The 22,701-nt window shown below is 30.0% G+C and overlaps 1 protein-coding gene across 2 annotated transcripts in view; it reads right to left on the reverse strand.

The window, feature by feature from the left end:
* LOC107444906 (WAS/WASL-interacting protein family member 1) overlaps positions 1-18,614 on the reverse strand; it is a 32,370-nt gene extending 13,756 nt beyond the window's left edge. The window contains exons 1-4 of one of the 2 annotated variants that reach the window (XM_016059172.3): positions 18,274-18,614; positions 15,542-15,747; positions 13,128-13,283; positions 3,078-3,953 (exon numbers count right to left, since the gene is read on the reverse strand). In XM_016059172.3, coding sequence (XP_015914658.2) covers positions 3,078-3,953; positions 13,128-13,283; positions 15,542-15,722 — 1,213 coding nt within the window. In that variant the 5' untranslated portion in view covers positions 15,723-15,747; positions 18,274-18,614. The remainder of the gene's footprint in view (positions 1-3,077; positions 3,954-13,127; positions 13,284-15,541; positions 15,748-18,273) is intronic. The other variant, XM_016059173.4, reaches the window with a different exon arrangement.
* Positions 18,615-22,701: the final 4,087 nt, after the last annotated feature.

Raw genomic sequence — 22,701 nt, forward strand, 5'->3', positions numbered from 1 at the left:
TTAATATTTTGAAATGTAAACGAGCGTCTCTTGTCTGAAAGCAAATTTTTATACCAGGAGAAGCTTCTTTCAACGTCTACTGATGTTATTGGTGCGTACTTGAAAAGGACGGTCACACTTACTGACAATTCTTCTTCAATTTGAAAAGATGTTGCTTCACCTTTTAATATCCTAGAGATTTTCTTCATTGTTTGGAAGCCAGTGTAACAATAAAAAATTATAAAAAATAATAAAAATTACAAAAAAATTAACAAAAAATTTAAAAAATGCTTTAAAATGCAAAATACGCCCCAAAATTTAAAGAAAATGCCCTATAAATCTCAAAAAATGCTCTAAAGGACAAAAAATGTCCAAAAATGCAAATGTCATCAAAATCCGGGCCTTACTCATTATGAATGATAGAACTATTTTAAATAAATAAACAATTAAGTTTTTTGTTTAAGTTTGGATTTAATTTTCTATCATAAAAATGAGTTATCTTCAAAAATTGAAAAGAGGTTTGTAAGAGATGCTTGTTTATTTTCGAATTTAAATTTTCAACTATAAAAGTAAATCAGAGATAGCATCGTCTTTAGAGCAATCTGACCGCAACACGAGGTTGTATCGTCAAAAAGAGTTTTCTAATTTAGAGTCTCACAGAAATATTTTTTTGGTGTTTCTTTATTTGACCTCTTCCGCATCGGGTCACTGTGAGAGATTTTAATGGTTTCTTTCAGTCTATGGAAAGTGTTCTTGAATGGAGGTGGTCATTCCTGGAGGTTAAAATTATCGAGACAAAGATTGAGGAAATTGATTTTTTTAGTATTACATTTATTTTAATATAATTTGTTTTTAATTCATAGTTTACTGAATGGAATAAAATCTACCTTACTTCCTGGTAGAAGCAAAATGAGGAAATGTTGCTACTGGGCCAGTAGTAGCATTTTTAACACAGGCTACTTTTTCAAAAGTTTTAAAGGATTAAAAAAAAAAAAGAAAAAAAAAAGAATTCGGTGAATAATATTATTTCTTTTGAAACATTTTCCAAAATAGGATCAACATCATAAGGTGCATTTTTAAAATGAAACATTCTACTGAGAGCACATGGCATAAAATTTTGGTTTTTGACAAAAAGAAAAGAATGAATAAAACATTTTTGAAGCATAGAGAAACCATTTAAGAGCTCAGTGGATCAAAAAGACACTTTTAGAGAATAGGATTAAACTATATAGTTTTGTTGCTTTGCTCAATTTACACGCTTGTAGTATGCAAAGTTCACCCTAGGAATAAAAAAGAGCGCTTCCTCTCTGAATTTGATTTTTGCACTCACTTAACAATTTATCATAATGTGCAATATTATGTAACAACTGAATTTTATCCTCAAAAATTTTTAAATGATCCTCTCGTACTATTTTATGCATGGCCTGACGGGGGCCCGGGGTAAAAGCTTCTTTGGGAGCCCCCTCCTCTGCTTCACTATGTCGGCAATGAAGAACCGAACTTCATGGAGGCGTTTAAATTTTCACCTCATTATACACATATAGCGAGAAAATGGACTAAAATCTTAAAAAAGCTATTAAGTCCTCTCCAATAGTCAGACGAAATATCGCTCTGTCCATTTTACTGATTTTCTGACAATTCTACATCCGTCATGCAGTTTTCTAATGGTTAACTTTGTCATTTAGCTGCAAAAAATTCACATCCTTACTGACTTTAGGACAGAATTCAGCTAAATTTTTTCAATTAAGCCAATTAGAAGTCCGTATGTTGATAAACATATCCCACTTTGCGATATGTAAAAATACAGTCAGTCTTTTGATAGGCCAAATGTGTCCACCGTAATTGCAAAATTTACCTAAATTCCGCACTAGAAAGCCATGAATTTCTGAAAAATGGATTTTTTGAGTTTTTACAATAGATTAAGGAAGAAGTTAACATATAACTGACGGATTTTACACTGCACTGACATTTTCTTTAAAAAAAGTTCATTAAAGAAGGAAACCTAAAATAAACTTTTTATTCGATTTGGGGCACCCTCCTATGTTGGGCCAGGGGCAATTGCTCCGTATGCCTATTCCTTTGTCAAGCTCTGATTTTATGAGCATATTTGAAAAAGTAGTTCTCTCTCATTATCAAAATATGAGAAAAATTTGCAGTTAAGAAAAATAATTACAGGCATGCTAAAAAACAATCTCTGTGCATATTTCTTTTTTCAAAAAAATGTAAACCCCCAAAAAAAGATATTCATTAAAATTTAACGGGCTGAGAATAATCCTGACAAAGTAAATATTTGTAACAGTAATCAGAATTAAACCTATAAACACAGATAATTATATCAGTGTGTAATTAATATTTAAACACTGAATTAATTTTTTTCAAAATGGAATCTGGCAGTATTTTTAAGGAATTATTATTAAAAAAAACCCAGCAAAGATGGAAAATTTATTGTGATCATAGGGCAAGCTGCCTTTAAAAAAAAAAAAAAAAAAAAAAAACATGCTTAGGGAGAACATTGTAGTATATTTATGAGGGTATAATATACAAAATGACAGAGAGGTACATTGATCTGCCATGGGTCATTTATAAAAGAGAGTTTTTAATGTTTCTCATTTAACACATGTGTTTCCTATTATAGATTCCNAAAAAAAAAAAAAAAAAAAAAAAAAAAAAAAAAAAAAATCCGCGCAACCCCTATTTGGAACAAAATGACATATATTATTTTGACTTGTATATACAAGAAAAGATTTTCAGAGATTATAGTCGCTCAGTAGGTGCCTCAGTGGATTCTTATTGCTCAAATTGGACCGAATTTTGAATGAATTATTATTTCATCTAATCACTGTATTTTGAATTCTTTCAAAATTGAGGTTTTGCGTCATTTCACTTGGATCATTCTTCCATTCCAAAAACATTATCATTTAAATTCACAAAGATCTTAGGATAAAGCTAAACAAAATAAAATAAACTTATACCCTTTATCTAATCAACAAAAACTTATTTAGTTATAAATAGTAGCAATTTCAGTTATGAAAACATGTTTTACAAAAAGTTTGTAGAATATCAATCCATTAAAAAAAAAAAATGAATGAGGTAATTACCAGAAGAAGTCTTCATGGAAGAAACTCGAGCAGGTGGTGGGGGTGCCGCGTTCATCGATGGCATCGCCTTTAATTGTGAAGGAGGGGCTGGATGACCACCGAATTGATGCTGGGGAGGTGGTGGTGGAGGGGGAGCTGGAGCACGTGGAGGAGGCCTGATAGGAGCCGCTCTGTTGCCACTCGCCATTATTCTGTTTGGGGGTGGAGGTGGAGCAATGTTCATTTTGTTCAAATGACTGCTGGGAGAGGAACTAGTGACCATCTGATTGAGGTCATGAGGAGCACTGTTATTGCGTGGTGGAGGAGGAGGGGGCGGGGGTCCGATACTCTTCCCAATCGCCTTAGAGACTGTACTGCTACCAGTCAGTTTATTGGAAGCAAGACGCAAATTCTGTCCTTCACCCACGCCAAAACTTTGCCTCCGCATAATGTTAGGAGGCTTTGACGGAGGTGGGGGCGGGGCTGATTGAGGGGGAGGAGGGTTGCCTTTAGGGGGTGGTGGAGGCTTGACATTAGGAGGAGGCCTGGTGAGACGGGGCCTTTGACCGAGATTAGTCTGGGATGCAGATCGCTTGACTGTGGTGAGCTTGCTGGGTTCGCTTCCTGTATTCGACCTGAAGACAGGCTTCTGGCTAGCAGGAGGAGGCGCTGGAGCGGGACCTTTTATATTTACATCATCAGGAAAATTAGGATTGCCCCCAGCATTACTGTGAATATCATTTGCTTGAGAAGATGCAACACTAGAGCGTGGCTTTGACACAGGACTAGGTGGTTGAGAGCGACTGCCGCTAAGCTGACCTACTCTAAGATGATCTAATGATGAACTTTTACCAGTTTTCAAACTTTGAATGATAGCTGATAAAGCTGGATTGTCTCCTACAAATGATAAAAAAGAAAATATTATATTGAGCAAGTATTTGTCCCTTGCTTTTCCACACTTCAAATAACAGTCCAATCGAGGATAGGGTATAATACAATTTTCCTGTATATTTGTGCTTTATTCTTAATGTTAATGCTTTGTTTTATATTTTTTTTGAGCAGTACAATATTGAATGAATGTGTTACATAAAATAAAAATCTTATTCAGTTAAAGTGCTACATAAAGGAAAATTTAAGCGAAAAAATAAAGGCAAAAATACATTTTGAATTATATCGATAAATATAAGTATTAAACATTGCTAACTTTAATTCCATCCATTTTATTTTACTGCTTATTACATAGGATGCCCATTTTAGGATGTTTTATCTTAGCTAAATATTAAACTGAAATATTTTAAAAATACTGTTTATTTAATTTCCATTGAAGCAAGTTATGCGTCTGATTCCGTAACTTATAATAACATCTGCACTCATTAATTATCCTTTTTGTAGATCAAAAGTTACTCGGAGTGTTCATTCTGAACATGGTACAGAAAATATTAGAATACTTTCTTAGTTGTTATCATAAGGCTGTTGGAAATTGATAAAATTAAGCCCTCACAAAAATAACCAATTTTACTACATTTCATATTATACACCTGCCAACCTCAGGAATTGCACACGTGACTACAGCATAGCAATAAGCAATATAATAATAAATACTAAAAACAATAAAATTATATATTCTTTAAATTAAATTTATATAAGTAACTTTTTTACCCCCCAAAAATTTCAAAATAATAAGGGATTAATAAAATTTTTTAAAACGGATTAGGCAACTAATTTAGCATTTTTAAAAACCTTGTTATAAAAATTTTTCTGAGTTCTTTTGGTTAGTCTATCCAGTCAACAAATTTTTCAAAGTATGATATGACAAAAAAAAAAGTTTAAATTTTTGTTATGAGATTAAATATTCTTTTACAGGGCACAACTTTGTGACAAACAGTTAATACCGCAAGTTATAACTTTTCTGTTACTGATTTTATTGGGGATGAATTCAAGAAAGGGAACCGCTAATTCCTAAAACAAGTCAAGTGATGAGTGTTAAACATCCCAGAGAGTTTTATTCTCCCTCAGTTATTCTAAACGCCATTTGCTATCTTTTACACCACCGCAGTTCGGGAGAATAGAAATAACACTGGTGGAGGATTCCCATTTTTTTTTTTGACAACTGAAAAAGTGCGGAAAAACTTCTTTGGTGGTTTTATATGATTCAGTGTAAGAAACTACATTCCGAATATCCCTTGTTGACTATTTATAGTGCTTTAAAAACATTCAAAATTAGTGTGGTGTATCACAATTTCCTCATTCTATTGTTTTAAATTCTATAAACAACACATAGTCCTAACCATAGTTCCGAAAAACTATTTATTACTCTAGCTAAAAAAAAAAAATTACGCAAGCACACACTCACAATGAATATATATATATAACGTCGTTGCCGAGTGGAAGAATTAAAACAGGTCTTAGGCCGGAAAGGAGGGTACAAAATTGATTTATTAATTATTAGACAGAGCAGTCATGAGAGTGTGTAAAAGTCAACATGAAAAGTTGCGCTCCTTGGTTATATGTTAGGGAAAATCTTGCAAAGTAAAATCTGAAACATGTCTTATCTAAAATTTAGGGAAAGAGGGAAATCTTAGTAGTTGCTATTGGTTTATGAAATAGATCGAGCGTTTCCCACAGAGAGCAAAGGGAAAAATTACCTGCTTTTAATTAAATGCATACTTGAGCCAAAAATAGATTTAAGAACAGGATGTGGCTTTTAAAAGTGTGAGAAAGTATTTCAATTAGAATAATTAATTAGGATAACATAAAAAGATTAAGAAGCTTTTTATGTTACAACCCCCCTCGCCAAAAATGTTTAATTACAATCCAAAAATTTTAAAAATTACTAATTTGCAAAATCTTCCCTCTGATAGAAGCACAATTAAAATAATCAAATTTGTAATGTTAACAATATATAAAAGTAATATGAATTATAAAACATTTACATATATACTCATGGTAAAATTTTTTTAACACTCTTAAAAATTTGTATCAGCAAATTTAAGATTTTCATTTTCAACAGTTTTTTCAGTTCCAAAAGTCTTTTGTTTAAAGATCACAACACAGTTTTTTCACTATAAGAAGTATTCTTCATAACACAATTTAAGTTAACTCTTCAATCATGATGACAAATATTTATAAACATTTGTTAGAAATCTGTAATTTAAAATGTAAAACACAAAAAACAGTTTTACAAGAAAAATTTCAATCTGAAATTAGATTTGAGTATATTTTACCTTGTTTGAAAACAAAATAAAATAAAAATTGACACAATGGTAGTTATTTTGAAGTCCAAAACTTCAGTATTGCCTTCATTTCACTTTATTTATTATTTACCTTTCATATTTGTCACTTTAATAGCAAAATATTTGAAAATATTTTGTAAAATTTCCTCAAGTTAGGAATTTATTTATTATCTCGGATTTGAACAATTCTGTCTACATAATTTTGACGCATGTGATAATGTTACGCATAATTATTACATTTACTCTCAAGAATATTAGAAAATTCAAGATCATTTTCAGTTTTGCTATTTAAATCTTTGTTTCAAAGTCTATTTTTTGTCTTTTTTTTCTTTGAATTCAGTTTGTTTACATTCTTGTTATTCTTTTTTTTTTTTATTTTTATTTTATGTCCAAAATTTTCTTTTCTTTCTTTCCTTTATTTTTCTTTTCTTTCTATTTTCTCTATATTTATTTATACTTTTTCTTTTCTTTCTTGGCATTTTTATTGCAATCATTGACCCGGATTTCAGGAAATGTGTAAATACAAATTGCTTTTATAATCAGAAAAGGTGATCAGTCTTCTCAGATTTTAAATTACAACCCGTTTAACAAAATTTACCACTAAGTTAAATCCAAAACAAAGCTTTCAAATTTAATATAGTATTAAGGTAAATCAGTTTTTAAAATTTGACTGACCTAGCTATTTTCCTTATTTTTAATCTGAAGTGCAAGTTTGGTTAATTCGCAAATTACCTTTTGTTTCCTTTTTTTCTCATTAATATCTTTCTTTCCTTCTTTCTGGACATAATTTTTTTTTTCAAACATTCTAGTTCGGATATTTTTTTAAAGTGATTTTTTGCAGAGATCTTAATTGGTAATTTAATTTATCACAATCGGGTGTTAGGAAATTGTAATATTTTCATTTCTATTTTAAACGTGTTTTTCAAGTGTATTTGATTACTATATTTTTCAATTTGTGTTTGGTCACTTTATCTTTATGTTGGGATTCACTCTCAGCACCAAGAAACTTTGTTTGCTTATGGAAATGTCTGAGATAGAACTGAGCTATGAACTAATTACCAACGTTGGACTCAAGCATTAATTTTGGGTTTCACATTTCAATTAAAATTCTAAAAACAAGTATTTTATTAAATTCCAAATTATTTGCACTAGTTTTAACATTTCTTGATTTAATTTTTAATTTCTGCCACACCGCAATTGCATTCATACATTAAAATTGAATTTCAAAAATTATTGTAGTTGCATTAAGAAGAGAAAATTTTTTTTAATGGCATTTTCATCTTAACCCTACACACTATAGTAAAATAAAAATATAAATTCTACTAATCAATAAATCATGGAAACTGTAACACATAAAACAATAAATATGAAAATAATTTCTCGAAACATTTTTAATGCCAATCAAAACAATCAATTCACTGAAAATAAAAATTTCAAGAAAAAAAATTTCAACAGTAAATATGATCAATGCATAAAAAATAATTAGTTCACTTTGAAACATAAAGTATAAGACAAAAAATTAAAATCATAATCTATGATTTTTGTTTATCTATATGAATGCTTTTTTTTCTTTATTAATCAATAAAAATCCAAGAAATTTCTTTTATGAGAAGTGTAAAAAAATTAACACAAAGGATACGTGTAAAAGTACGAATTAGTCCAAGAAGATATTTTGAAAACCGCAACATCAGAGATGAAACTGTGTTGAAATTACATGAACACAATTCCAAAGACGAGAGCTGCTAGTGAAAAAATTTGTTTCTTCGTTAACAGGAATAATATTTCTCCTTGAATAAGACGAGGTGAGAACAATTTATTGACGATAAAATTAAGAGCAGCACTGGCAGATGCAAAACAAATCTTTCCGGACGGAAGGGATGGGGTTTCAAATCAAAAACTCAGGAGTCCGATGTAGTTTTTCTTTTTAGTCCAAGGGCGGTGAATAATATTGAAGCTCAGCTCTCTAATTGTGTCCATTCCCGACCATTCAATCCTGTTGATTTATAACATCATTGCCGAGTGGAAGGATTAAAACAGGTCTTAGGCTGGGAAGGAGGGTAGTACAAAATTTATTTATCAATTATTAGACAGAGCAGTCATGAGAGTGTGTAAAAGTCAACACAAAAAGTTGCGGTCCTTGGTTATACGTTAGGGAAAATCTTGCAAAGTAAAATCCGAAAAATGTCTTAATTTAGGGAAAGAGGGAAATCTTAGTAGTTGCTATTGGTTAATGAAATAGAAATATCCCACAGAGAGCAAAGGGAAAAATTCCCTGCTTTTAATTAAATGCATACTTGAGCCAAAAATAGATTTAGGAACAGGATGTGGCTTTTTAAAAGTGTGAGAAAGTATTTTGATTAGAATAATTAGGATAACATAAAAAGATTAATAGAAGCTTTTGATGTTACATATTTATTATGTTACATTATGTTATTATGTTACTTATTATGTTACATTTGCGGTTTAAGACAAATAACAAAAAAGAAAACTATAGATTACAATGTTAGTATCCATTCTAAACTATAATAACAATTAAAATCTCTATCATGAAAGTAATTTTATTGAATTTTTTTATCTTTTTCACGTTTGATTTCTATTAAAAAGTTTATTTCGTTCCATCAAACATATTTTATTATATATTTACTTTAAAATTATTGTAATTGTGGTATGTCATTGCTCACTGTTTTACATTAATACTTTCAACGTATTATTATGAAACATTCAAACATTTTACTGTTTAAAATGTAAAAATATTATTATGCATTTGAAGAATAGTTAAAAAAAACATTGTTTTTTGGGATATTGTTTCAACAGGTAATTCAGTTTTTGAAAATTTCAGTTTGACTGCGTTATTTATATCAGTTATTAAAGTTATATCTAGTTTTTATAAGCTCTTTGATGCCATATTAAAACGATTGGTTTATTTACATGTTTCCACAAAAAATAAAAAAAGCTAATTAGGTGTACAGTGATCATAAACACTCTTTTATTGAGTTAAAAAATGTCGGAAATTTTGAAGACCAAAGGAAAAACTCCATATCCATTTTTCACCGGTTCATATCCATTTTTCACATAAATAACGGATAGATCATCCTCTCTTGCATTACTATGTTTTAAGTGTGAAATCCTGAGAGTCATTAGGCATTGAAATTGGATCAAAATGACGAAAAACTATTTTTGTTTGCTAGTAAAATCGGTTTTTCCTTGAATAAATTTTTATATGCATAAAGAGTTCTTTTTTGTGGTCTTAATTTAGTTAATTATAAATATCAATATTATACATTATAAATATCAATATTTTACATTATAAATATTTGTAACATTTCTGAAAATTTAACATCTCATTGAAAGATTATTAATCTTGGGAAAGAACATAAATAGTTGTAATGTCATATTTTTGTAGACAGGTCTCTTGAGGGCATTTCACAGATACACAACATTAGCATAACAATTTATTTCCCGAAATTTTATTGGTAGTTTTTATATTCTCTTCAAAATGTAATTTGGAGTATTTAACGCAAATATAAAATATAACGAAACAGAATATTTAGTTTCAGGAAAGTTTTGAGAAACAAATATTTAGTTTTATGTTTCCTACAACTAAGTTTTCAATTCCCTTTCAATAAATTTCTTTCTTCTTCAAAAAGCTTTTTTTTAAATAATATATCCAGCTTTCTAATATCTATCTTTTATATGAAAATGCCTATTAAGCTTATGTTATAAAGAAAAATCATGCTAAGTCACCAAGACAGACAAAAAAAAAGAAANAGAGAAAAAAAAAAAAAATATATATAGAGATAATTTTAAAGCGGGCATCTAAGGGCACTGAATTATGAACGACCCATGACCCATATAATTAGAACTATGTTACAGATCTTACAAGTAACAAGGATTTCAATTTCTTTTTGACTCAAATACTTCCTTTTAGGCACGATGATGAAAAAATTTAAGATAAATGTAATAATCTTAAATCATAAAATTAACAAATTAAATAACAATATTATGAAGTAAAAACATAATTTTTAAACTTTACATGAATACACAAAGAAAAAAATAAATATAGAGATATATATAAGCGAAGATGCGCGCAGTTAAAAAAAAAAGGAGCATATCGAACAATCCGAACTAAAAGTTGGAATGAAGAGAAATGTTTCTACCACTTGGTAAGGGATCATAAGTTTCTGCTGCTTTTCAAGTTATGTAGAAGCGTAGGAAATCTTCTTCAGTGGTATCATTGGTTTCAGCATAAAACTGGGGGGGNGGGGGGGGGAATAAATTTCACATACCGACTTTTCATAAAAAGTCGGACTCTCTTGTACTGTACTGATTTACACACATTCATCTATTAGCACAATGTGACACTTTTTATTGTTTTCAAGTTTATCAACACATAATCCCAATTAAAAACAATTTTAAAATATCTGTGAATATATTTATACTAAAAATCAATAAGTTAATTAAATAAAAATGATAAAAACAGCAAACAAAAGTATTTTACAAGAAGTCTTTCAACCACTCATTAATTTTTAAACTACTATTTAAAATGAAACTAGTCATTGTTTAGACTGAGTTAGTGTCTTCATAAATCTGTTATTAGTGAAGGAATTTAAGTCATATCCGTTGCAAGACAATATAGGAAATGTAATTTGATATTAACTATTTGACTTAATTATTTGATTTTCATCTTCTTCATCTATTTATGAAAAATACTGGTCACTTCAATAAATGATAAATAATTTTTCTCTTTATTCATCAGATTCATTTATTTATTATTGTTATTATTATTTATGATAATAATAAAAAAGCGAGGTAATGAAGATAAATCTGCCCTACCTCCCGGCTTATTTGAAAGATTATCTCTTGCAAAAAGCAAGGTCATTTTGATTGAAAATTATGTTATCAAATAAATTCTTTTCATTTTATAAATTTATTTTCTAAATAGTACATAATAGTTTAAGTCATTCCTTTGAAAAATTTTTTTATGCGTTAAACACAAACATTTTATGTTTTATAACATTGAAACTGCGTAACATATATAATAAATTATTGCTTTAAATATTTTTTTTAAATACAGTCATTCATAATAGACTACAACTTACCCATGTAATATATTTATGGAATTTTAATGTTCAAAGCTTTAGCTTCACTCTTATAAAAAGATACAAAACTGAGATATTAAAAGAATTTATAGAAACTATAACTAAAAGCTGAACTGTGTGTAGAATGAGGGCAAGAAACATGAAAGCTACCACAAAAGTAAAATGGTTTTGTAAAATAAAGTTTAAAATAGCGTTCATGATTTCAATTTCGAAAACATAGAAAATATATTAGTATTATAAATTAAATATTTATAAATGTGATATTTAAAATATTTATGTATCCTAAAGTATGAATGAATACTCTTGCGTAATAAATGTATATATTTTTTTTCGGAAAAGCAAATATTTATTTAAAATCATGTAAGAACATTTTTTTTAAACTGCTGCAATTATAATCAAAATTTTAAAATTCCAATAACTAGTTTTAAAACACGAATTTAAAACAGAACCTAAAAAAACTTTATTTGTTTGAGTTTATGTAAAATATATTGCTTGATATTTTATTTTAATTTGATTTAATTCACTTAAAAGAACGCTTTTCGATTCCGGATATTCCATTTTTTTTTATGTACAATTGACAATATTCATTAAATTAAATTTGTAAAAAAGAAACTAATTTTTTCAAAAAATAACCTACAACTTGAACAAAAAAATTTAAACAAAAAAATAGCAACATTGAAACTGACTAAAAAAAAGAAGAAAGAAAACGGCAGACAAATGAACAAGTACCCAAATTTGGAATAGATGTTTGAAGGTAGGTGGGAAAAGTAAAGAAACTTTTCTCCCCTTAACTGAAAAAGGTGAGACCTCCCGTAATGCTAAAACAATAAAACACATCCCCCTGTAACTTGATTGTCTGTCTTATCAGAGGACAAGATTCAGTCCCCCAATCTTACGCTGAAAATGTCACATGCCCACCAGTGGAACCCAAAATCAGATGTGACAACTGCTATCACAGGACCCTGGAAAAGGTTAAGGCATGAGGAGAACACTTTTTGTTTTTAGAAAACCGTTTATTTTAAGATTTATACACACTTTATATACATAAATATACATATATATTAGAAATAAATATGCATATATAAGAAGTTAAGTTTTATAATATATGTTTATTATAAATCTTAAAATAAATTAACAGTTTTCTAAAAGCAAATAGGGTGCTTATGTTCGTACAGAAAATCTGAAAACTAGAGTTTCATAATATCAAGAAAAAAAGCTTTCTCATCTTTTCTTCAAACTTTTATAAAAACAGAACAACAAAACACTTGGTGCTCAAAAAAGAAACATCTGAAATGTTTCTCAAATTTGCTATTTTAACAGAATAATGCGGTACTTCATATATGCTTAGAGCAGTGTTACACTTTATTTTAGGATTATCAAATACTTTGAAGAAAAAAAAAAGTACGTCTCAAAAAAGGATCTAAAAAAAAAACAAAAAAACCCAACTTAAAAATAAACTAAATACACTGAAACTACGAAATTGCTGATATGAAATTAAACTGTACGTGAACTGAGCACGGGTCCTCCTAATCATACACTTATAAAAAAGCAATAAGTCAAAGAAAATACTTTGGAAGCTTGAGATTCTGAGATTGAATACATAAGCATGAGAGTTGGCAGGTTTAAATATGCAAACATTATTGAAACATAGTTAGTTGAGCATTATAGGGTTGAAATTTGACCCTTGAACTACAGGTAAAGACACAACATTTGAGGTTTTACAAAAGTAGATGAGGTACCTGATTTAGGGACCGTGGGTCTCAATTTTGGAATGCCTTGGGCAAATAATCCTCCTGGAGGAATGATGGGATAAGAAGAAGAAGAAGCATTTGATTTACTGTCAGTATTCTGCTGTCTGACAGCCGCTCCATTTGAAGACGACTTTCCTCCTCCACCTGAGAAATTTTTTTAAAAAATATATAGTTAACACTATTTTAAAGAATAAAATAAGGGGTCATTCTCTACAAATAGGCTATTTTCAGGTACTGAAAACAAGAAAAAATAGTGTGTCAAGAATTACTTATTTTTTGTAATGTATTACTTTTTTTTAAAAAAGAAAAAAAATTACTAAAATTATTATTAAGAAGTTATCAATAAAGAGACTGATAACATGGTGCGGGAATAATAATTTTAGCTGTGAACATGGTTAAAATAATAATTTTAATGAATATATTTAAGCATATGCCAGTTTTATACGGTCTTAAAAAATAAAAAGTTGAAGAAAATATCTTTGTTAGACTTCAAAAACCTTGAAATTAATTATCTCAGTCTATTAATTAATAGTCTGATGCATTTATTTATTTAAAGTCTAGTTAACAAAGATAGTAATCATCTTAGTCAATTAGACTATTAATTACAATGAATAGTCTAGTTAACAAAGACAAATAATAATAATATCTCTGTTAAAAATACTTTAATATATATTGGAATTAATTAGAACTAGAGTTTAAAAACATTAGAACTAATTAATTTTAGAATTAATAATTTCTCACAAAAGTGTCATTTTTTCACAATGAAGGAATGATAATAGTGAACAAATGAGAAAAATCAAACATTTGCTTTTGAAATTTATACCCATAAATAAAATAATATAAATTCTAATAGTATTTCGAACGAGGAAATTAGAATACTTATTAATTCCTTTTTAGAAGATAGACTAACTTTATAAATTTAAATGAGGGAATAGATTGCAATCTTAACACTTATCTAATTTTCAGTTTCTTTTTATATAGTGAAGAACTTCTCCCAATTTTACTGAAATTTGTTTAGCAGTTTAATCACAACATGTTAAATAATCTGCCCATTATCAACTAGGCAATCGTGAAAGTGAAAACAAGGTTTTGTTGGAAAAACAGCAACGTTTCTGTGTGCTTTAATCAGCGCAACGTCATTAATTTATTTTTGCTATAAAAAAAACTAATGCATTAGTTGATAGAATCAATCACTTAAACTATTATACGATGAATCAAACAGTTTAAAATATTTCAATTAAGGAAATTAAAGAGTCATTTATTTATTTTTCAATACTTAAAGAAACAAGTCAAGAAATACAATTAAACAAGAAACTAATTAGTTAAAAGAATGAGAAAAACAAATTTTGGAACTTTACTAATACGAAAAACAATTAATGCACACTTTGCATAGGTAAATAGCAGAAAACTCTTGATTCTGCCCTTTAATGCGCACATCAATAGCTTTCGAGCTTCAGCCATAACTTATACACACATTTAAATAAAAAGATTTAAAGTGAATACATCTATGGAAATGTTTTACTTCATAAACATTTCTCCAGAACTCAATAAAATAAAGAAAACAACTTTAATTAAAAAAACTTTTTGAAAAGCATAAATCATTTTGCCCTGTGTTGTCCACATGAAAACTGAATAGTCTTTTCACTAAAAATGACCATGCTTAAGGCTAATCCATTCAAATGGTACTATAATCCAAGCAATAGAAATAGGACCAAGAATTTAATGCTTTGCAACAAGATTGATTACAGAGCATAAGTGTTATACTTATTGCAGAACAACCGTTTATAACCAAAATCTTGATGAATTGATTTTCTATCGTTATTGTTAAGAAAAAAAAAACTCTTAATAATTAAATTATAACCATACCTTTTAAATGATGAACAATTTTATTTTTCCATTTAAAATTGTAGAAAAAGGATTAATGAGTTAAATATCAAAGAATAGATGAATGTCTCACATAATGAAATAAAAAGTTTTTCCCACATTAAAAAAAAATCACACCAGAAGAAATAGATTTCTTCCAAACTATGTAATAGAAATTTTCTAAAAAGTAATATCCAAAAACAATTTTTTAAACAGTTTATTAATCAAATGTAGTTAAAGAATTAATTTCCAAATCGGAAAGAAAATAAATTTCTTAAGATTGCAATCATTGTGATGCTTTTTCACGTGATTTTGACAATCCCGTTATTTTTACTACGATGCAATTACGACAAGCAAGTTTCTAATAGCGGATTTAAATAATCTCTTCTTGATACAATTAACTTGTGCATATTCCATTGTAAACACAACTTATTTAATATTTAATTCAAATTTATATTATTCATTAAAATATGTATATATATATGACAAACACTAGAAAATTAAGTTTTTAAATTGAAATGAATGATCAAGAAATATACCATTGACGAGAGGTGCACTTCTGTCATTTGTTTCAGCTTTTTTCAGTCGAGCTCCCTTTCTGATTTGAGAGAGGAGAGCATTTCTGTCTGGAGGAGGATCAAAATTATTTGACTTGGTGTTAGAAGAAGCCCCACCGATTTTTGGCAAAGGTGGAGGTGCAGGAGGTGGTGGGGGAGGCATCCTATTCACTCACTCTCATACGAATCTAAAAAAGAAAGAATTTAGAATTATATACACAAAATCAAAATTTTTCTTTAAAAATTATAAAAGGCAGAATTAAGAGCAGAGATGACACATGCTGATAGAGTTTAAAACAGATTAACAAATCAGAACTGTAATAACAGATAACCATGAACGAAGATAGACAGAGAATTCTGTTTCATCAGATTTCCAGACAATTTTGTTCCAGAGTTATCAAAGCTTATCGTATCCAATGGCTTGGACATCATTTTAGATGTGGCAGCTTGAATTCTTGTTAACAAGGTCACCTTAGCAAATTGACAGAACACTAGAAAAAGACCTTATACAAACAAGATGGATGGACTGTGCGAAAGCAGGTCAATCAATGGTGGATTATGGTAACCATCCGATAGGGTGTGTTGGAGGAAGCTCACATTGGATTGTAGTGCACATGAAGAAGAAAATACAGTATAATTCCATTTATCCCAACGTTTATTAACCAGATTGATCAAGGATTCTGCATTTTTCTTTCTGGCTTTTCTAAAATAAATTTTTTAAATTAAAATCTATTTCAAATTTTTCGAAAAGGGTTGAAATAATTGTCTTTTTAGGGTCTCGGTAAAAGTTCTCCTTTCTGTTCGTATTAATTCCTCTCAGTTTCGATGAGGGTGGTCATTAGAGGGAACTATCTGCCTCACTCATCAAAAAAATCTTTTTTTCTCTCCAGGAGTTAAGAGTGAAGGAATGAGTTTCAAGTTTCCCTTTCACTTTAATTGCATGCTATACAAGCAATTCTTGTCATCCGTTTCGTAAGTGCACGAGATATTTTCAAAAATATCTGTAGACCATCAAAGAATTGTGTTAATGATACATAAAAAAAAAAAAAAAATCAGATTATTACATCAAGATTACAACAAGTGTATCCATTCAGTTTTTGTCTTTTCTGCAGTTGCCCAAACATTAACAGGATGAACCAGTCAGGAGCATTCTACTGATCAGATATTTATTCAGTTGAGAATATAAGTACTCTGGTCATNCCTTTATAAAAAATATATAAATTTTATGTATTAATTAAATTTCACATATGAATATAGGTTTTTGACATTTTCGACAGTGAGGTTTTTGACGTGACGGTTTAAACCGTCAAAAACTGTCACATGTCAAAAACCTGCCAACCCTGATTTTAGGGTATTCTGAGTCTCATTTTAGTGATGCCATACTTTAGAGTGAATTACAATTTAGTCCTCTACACTAAAGAATGCAGTCTAAGCTCAATCAGTCTGCAATAGGTGGCATCATTCTCTCTTTAATGACATTATTCTGATGAGGGATTTTATAGAGAATTCCTGCAACATTTTTTCATATTTCTTCACATAAATCTTCTGAACAATCGCTGTTTTTGAAATAAAGCTTCATGAGAGGTTTAGTTTACACATGGGTTGCATTTCTAATCCAATTTATTGCACATAGAAACTTAAGGACACAAAAATAAGCTATAGGTGCAGAATATATAGTGTGAAAACTACACAAATGTAAAAAATTACAACTAAAAAAATCAAACTATACACTTTTTATGAGTTTTAAGCCACACAAAAAGAAGGGGGCTGACGGCGGTCTACTGTTTTAACGTTACTCCACTATCTCTCATAATAAGTTTTACTAAAAACCAGTTCAAACATTTTTCTATCCTAGAAAATACACAGGCCAGACAGTATTAAATCAGATAGTTGAAAGCCTACTGTTTGTAAATGAATAAACATGCAATAAAAATTAAATGAGCCAATCAGCTTTTTAATTTAATATTTATTAGCATGATCCCATATTTATTAAATGTGTTAGATTTCAAACAGTTTCTTAAAATTTATTCACTATTACACATTCACAAGATTAAATTTAAGACGTCAAACAAATTTAATTTGCCAGATATAAAAATGGAAATATTATTATTATAAATAATATTTTCATATAATTTATATTAAAACGCATAATTTGTTTTATATTCAAATAATATTTGAAATATAGATTAAATGATGCCTTGTATATGTATTTTAAGTTTGAATTAATATTTAAATAAAATAACTTTATATAATCATTTCCAAAATGTTTTGTTTATGAGGCAAAGCTAAAATAATCATAAAATATTTAACGAAATAAAAAAAGATAAGTAACATATTAATATGTTTCTTGGTGCAGTAAACATGAAAACAAGATATTCAGCTTATTATACAATAATAAGAGCTGCAAAATTAATGGAAATGTCGAGATCAATCACACAGCATAAACAAAAATAATAACTCATAAAAAACCAGCTGAATGCTTTAGCTTATATAAGTTTCATACCACAGCACTTGTGATATTGAAAACTTAATTTACATAATGAAGGAACACTTTTGTCTTTTAAGAAAACACAAAATCATTTCTTTTGATATGCAATAGCGAGACATGTCAACTTACAACTACGTATGAAATTAGAATAAGTAATCTATGGAAAATAAATACAACAAAATAATGATTCTTGATAAAGAACTAAGAAAAAATAAATCAAATTTACCCAACTTGTTAACATGGAAACAGTTCATGTTTTCTTTCTATTTCTACTTAATTTTTCAAAAGAATTTTACTTTTCATGTGACACTTTTTTGAATTGACAGTATATCTTTATAGGAATTGACGTAGCTTAAATATTTCTACCTGAGAATATTTAACGCATATTTCGTTTATTATATGATTAAAAGTTTAAAAATTTTTCTTCGTTTTAAATATAAATAAACACAATATTTTTTTTCGCCAGCCCATTTCCTAAATTTTATATCTTATCTCTGTGCTTACACCTTACAACTTTTGAGGTTTTTTTTCTGATTGATGCCAAAGTTCACATATAAATGCGCAATAGTTTTGTATTCCAGGCTTTCTGGTTAAGATGAAAACATTGAACTTTTTAAACGATTAAAACTGTTTAAACTTAAATCGTTGCATAGTGTTATATTATTTAAAAAATTTCGCAATTATAATGAATGAAAAATGAAAAAATTTTAATAACGTAAGAGACAATGGAATATAAAGAAGAAATCTTAATCCTCAAATGCAGCTTCGAATAATCATAAGTTTTAAATCGATATAGCTCAAGTTAGATATTATTTGATTTGTAGTTGTTGTTGTTGTTAATTTACGTCGCACTAGAGCTGCACAATGGGCTATTGGCGACGGTCTGGGAAGCATCCCGCAGGATGATTCGAAGACATGCCATCACAATTTTGATCCTCTGCGGAGGGGATGGCACCCCCGCTTCGGTAGCCCGACGACCTGCGCGCGAAGTCGAGCACTTTACGGTAGCACAGTTTAACGAGGACCAATACCGCACACCCTCGGTCCCTACGCAGACTGATCCAAGTGGTCACCCACCCGCACACTGACCGTAGTCAGTGATGCTTGACTTCGGTGATCTGCTGGGAACCGTGTCTTAACGATCAGTCCACTGCGGGACAGATATTATTTGAACTATATAATTTATAATTATAATTCTGGTCTCAGTTTTTTGAATGAGATGAAATAAACTGGATATTTATCAGTTTTGTAGCTTGCGCCACCAATCAAATGCGATACAACCGCATGCGGTTTTATTGCGACAATGCAATTTTTCTTAAATATACGTTCCCGCAGTGGACGTAAAGGCCCAGTTCCCAGTAGAACACTGAAATAAAGGATTGCTGGCTGCGTTAATAAGACGGTAGGTGACCACTTTGATAAGCCTGCGTAGGGACCGAAGTTGTGCTGTATCAGTCCTTGTTGAACTGTTTTACCTTAAAGTGCTCGACTCGCAGCTTATCGGCTATCAAAGCAGTGGAGCCATCCCTTCTACAGAGGATCAAAATTGTGATGAATGTTTTCGGATCATCCTCAGGAATATTTCCCAGGCAGTCGCTGATAGCTCATTGTGCTGCTCTAGTGCGACGGAGGTAAAGCTATCTAACTTAACAGGTCCCGCAGTGGACTGATCATTAAGACACGGTTCCCAGCAGATCACCGATGTGCGGGTGGGTGACCACTTGGGTCAGTCTGCGTAGGGACCGAGGGTGTGCGGTATTGGTCCTCGTTAAACTGNTAATTAAATATTGAAGAACGTGCGAAACATATTAAGCCGAATCGTCTACAGTTTTATTTCTAACAATGGTTGATGCTGCACTAGCGAGAAAAAAAACTTTTAAACATTTCTCATAATAGCCCATTGTGCAGCTTTAGTGCGACGTAAATGGACAAAACAAACAAACAAACTAACTTAACAGTACAATTTTCGATTCAAAAATTAAAAAAAAAAAAAGAAATTATAAGTTTTTTTTTGCAGTAAAAATGCCATTATTTTATTTTATTGTCCAAAAATATATTTGGGGGGGGGGCTAGGCTGTCATGAACGGCAAATAACTACATGGAGCAGATAACTCTGGGCATGATTTATAATCCGTCTTATTGCACTTTAAAGGTGTAATACTATTTTGTAACTATACTGAGTGAGATGCATTGGCGAGGAGCAATGCAGTGACGAGTTTATGTGAGAAAATCAAAGCTTTAAATTTATTAAGCCATTGAACAAGTTTAATCAATAGGGAGACGTTAAGCTGCGAGTCCGTGAGGGAGTACTAAACGAGCAGACTTTCATTTTGATGGTTTATTTATTATTGTTTATTGATACAACATACATTTGCTGGCTTGTGTGCTCAATTAAGGCTTATAAACCTTTGTCAAGTAGAAGGACAGATAGCGCAATACGGAGAAGGACATCACAAAGAATACATCCAGGGTTACGGGGGATTCGAACCCGCCACCTCCCCGCTTAACAGAGAGTTTGGCGGGCGATACCGCTTGGCCAGGGAGGCCCCTCCATTTTGATTATTTATTTTATTGAAATTACATACATTTGCTGACTTGTGTGCTCAATATAGGCTTATAAGTCATTGTCAAGTAGAAAATACAGATAGAACAATTCAGAGAAAGACATCACAAAGAATACATCCAGGGTTACGGCGGGATTCGAACCCGCTACCTCCACGCTTAACAGAGCGTTTGGACTCCATTTTGATGGAAGTGCGAAGTTGTGATTTTGTGAAAGTGAACCATCTGGACACCGAAGGTCACTAATTTACGATTATAAAAAATTATTTAATTAATAATTAAATTTTATATCTATCTCAATTTCATACTGTAAAGTTGGCCTAGAGTCAATACAGGTGACCAAAATAATGTGTGTGACAGGGATAACCCTATTCTGAGAACGATTTGATGCCTTTAAGGGCTGTTCTCACTTGATGCGAAAAATACGCAAATATCATAGTTAGTGAAAGGGACCAATCTCTTTGCTCGAAAAATTTTTGAGTGCGTGAAAATCGCTTGCGAAAGAGAATCAAATTAGTGGAAAACATATATTCGTGAAAAACTCGACAGTCAGGTTCTAGTGCTAATGAAATGAAATAAAAAATATGTTCAATAATAGTTCTAAATTCGTCGATAATAAAATAAAAAAAATGAAAAAATAAATAAGAGTTTTTAGGCCTTTACAAATGGAGGTTATAAAGAACAGAAGAGGTGCTAGTTAATTCGCTTACTGGGACAGAAATGCATTCTCTTTTTAATTAGGAACCGTCTTTATGCTTCATTCTGACACAAATTCGTTTTAAATAATTTTAACCCCTTCTTTGCTTTTATAGACCACAGTGGTTATTAGTCGGAGTTTGATTATGCTTTTATTCATTCGCACTTAAATATTAATTTGTTAACCCTAATGTTCATGGGTTTTTATTAACCTTTAAAAGGATTATAGAAATTCAGGGTGTTTTGCATTGACCGCCTTTGGATTATTACTTTTATATTTCTTAAGATTGAAATCCAGATTTTTGATGGTCTAAAAAATTCCATTTAAAGGCATTTATATTAATTATTTAGATCATCAAAACCTGGATTCTAATCATGAGAAATATAAAACTAACGATCCAAAGAGGTCAATACAAAACACCCTGAATTCTTATAATCATTTTAAAGGTTAATAAAAACTTATGAAGATTAGGGTTAACAAATTAATATTTAAGTGAGAATAAAAAAAAAGCATTATCAAACTTTGACTTATTACCACTGTAGTCTATAAATGCAAAGGAGGTTTATAATAATTTAAAACGAATTTGTTTGAGAATGAAGCATGAAGACGGTTCCTTCTTAAAAGAGAATTCGATTTTATGAAGTTACACTCAAATATTTTTTCTTATTTATTTTCGTGTAAATCATGGAAAAGTTTTTTTCAAATTTATTATTTTAGAGTTATTTTACTTCATACGAAGAGCATAATACTTTTCTAGATGTTCATGTTATGAAAATAAAGATTAACTATAATCTTTATCATTTGGCATGATGATGTTGCTCGAGGCATCTCATGATAGCCTCAATCAAACAATTTTCTGAGGTGATCATCCCTTTCGGTGGACGGTGGAAAATCTATCACAGTTCAGTAGTACCTGCATTAATATATTTCATAACTATTAAAAATCGCACTAGTTATAGTACCAGGAGTACTAATTACCATTATTTGCGTTAATGAAATATGTCGATATGTTTATGGTTCCCCTTAATAAAACTTGTACCTTTTCTCTATTGGTTTTACATTTTAGTATACAACTTATTTTTCTTTATTTCAATTAACGATGATTTTAAAGTATTTAGCAATTCTGGAAAACGTTTTGAAAAGATAACTATAAACACTTGGTTTCAGATAACTTTAAAAATATTAGTTGAGTGATGTAGCTCCAATCCATATGCCTTTCACGTTGTTGTCTGAATTTTTTTGTTTTTATAATTTTATAACCGTCGTTGAACAGCCGACCGAATTTTTTTGCGGTTTACGACTACTAATGTTCAACTCCGTAGCCTTGTAATTTTGAACCCAATCCAGAAGACAAGGAAACTCTTGGATCAGGTAGTGGGAGAATTTTTCCTTCGT

The sequence above is a fragment of the Parasteatoda tepidariorum genome, chromosome 3 (assembly GCF_043381705.1).
Source record: "Parasteatoda tepidariorum isolate YZ-2023 chromosome 3, CAS_Ptep_4.0, whole genome shotgun sequence".
In the NCBI taxonomy this organism is placed as follows: domain Eukaryota; kingdom Metazoa; phylum Arthropoda; class Arachnida; order Araneae; family Theridiidae; genus Parasteatoda; species Parasteatoda tepidariorum.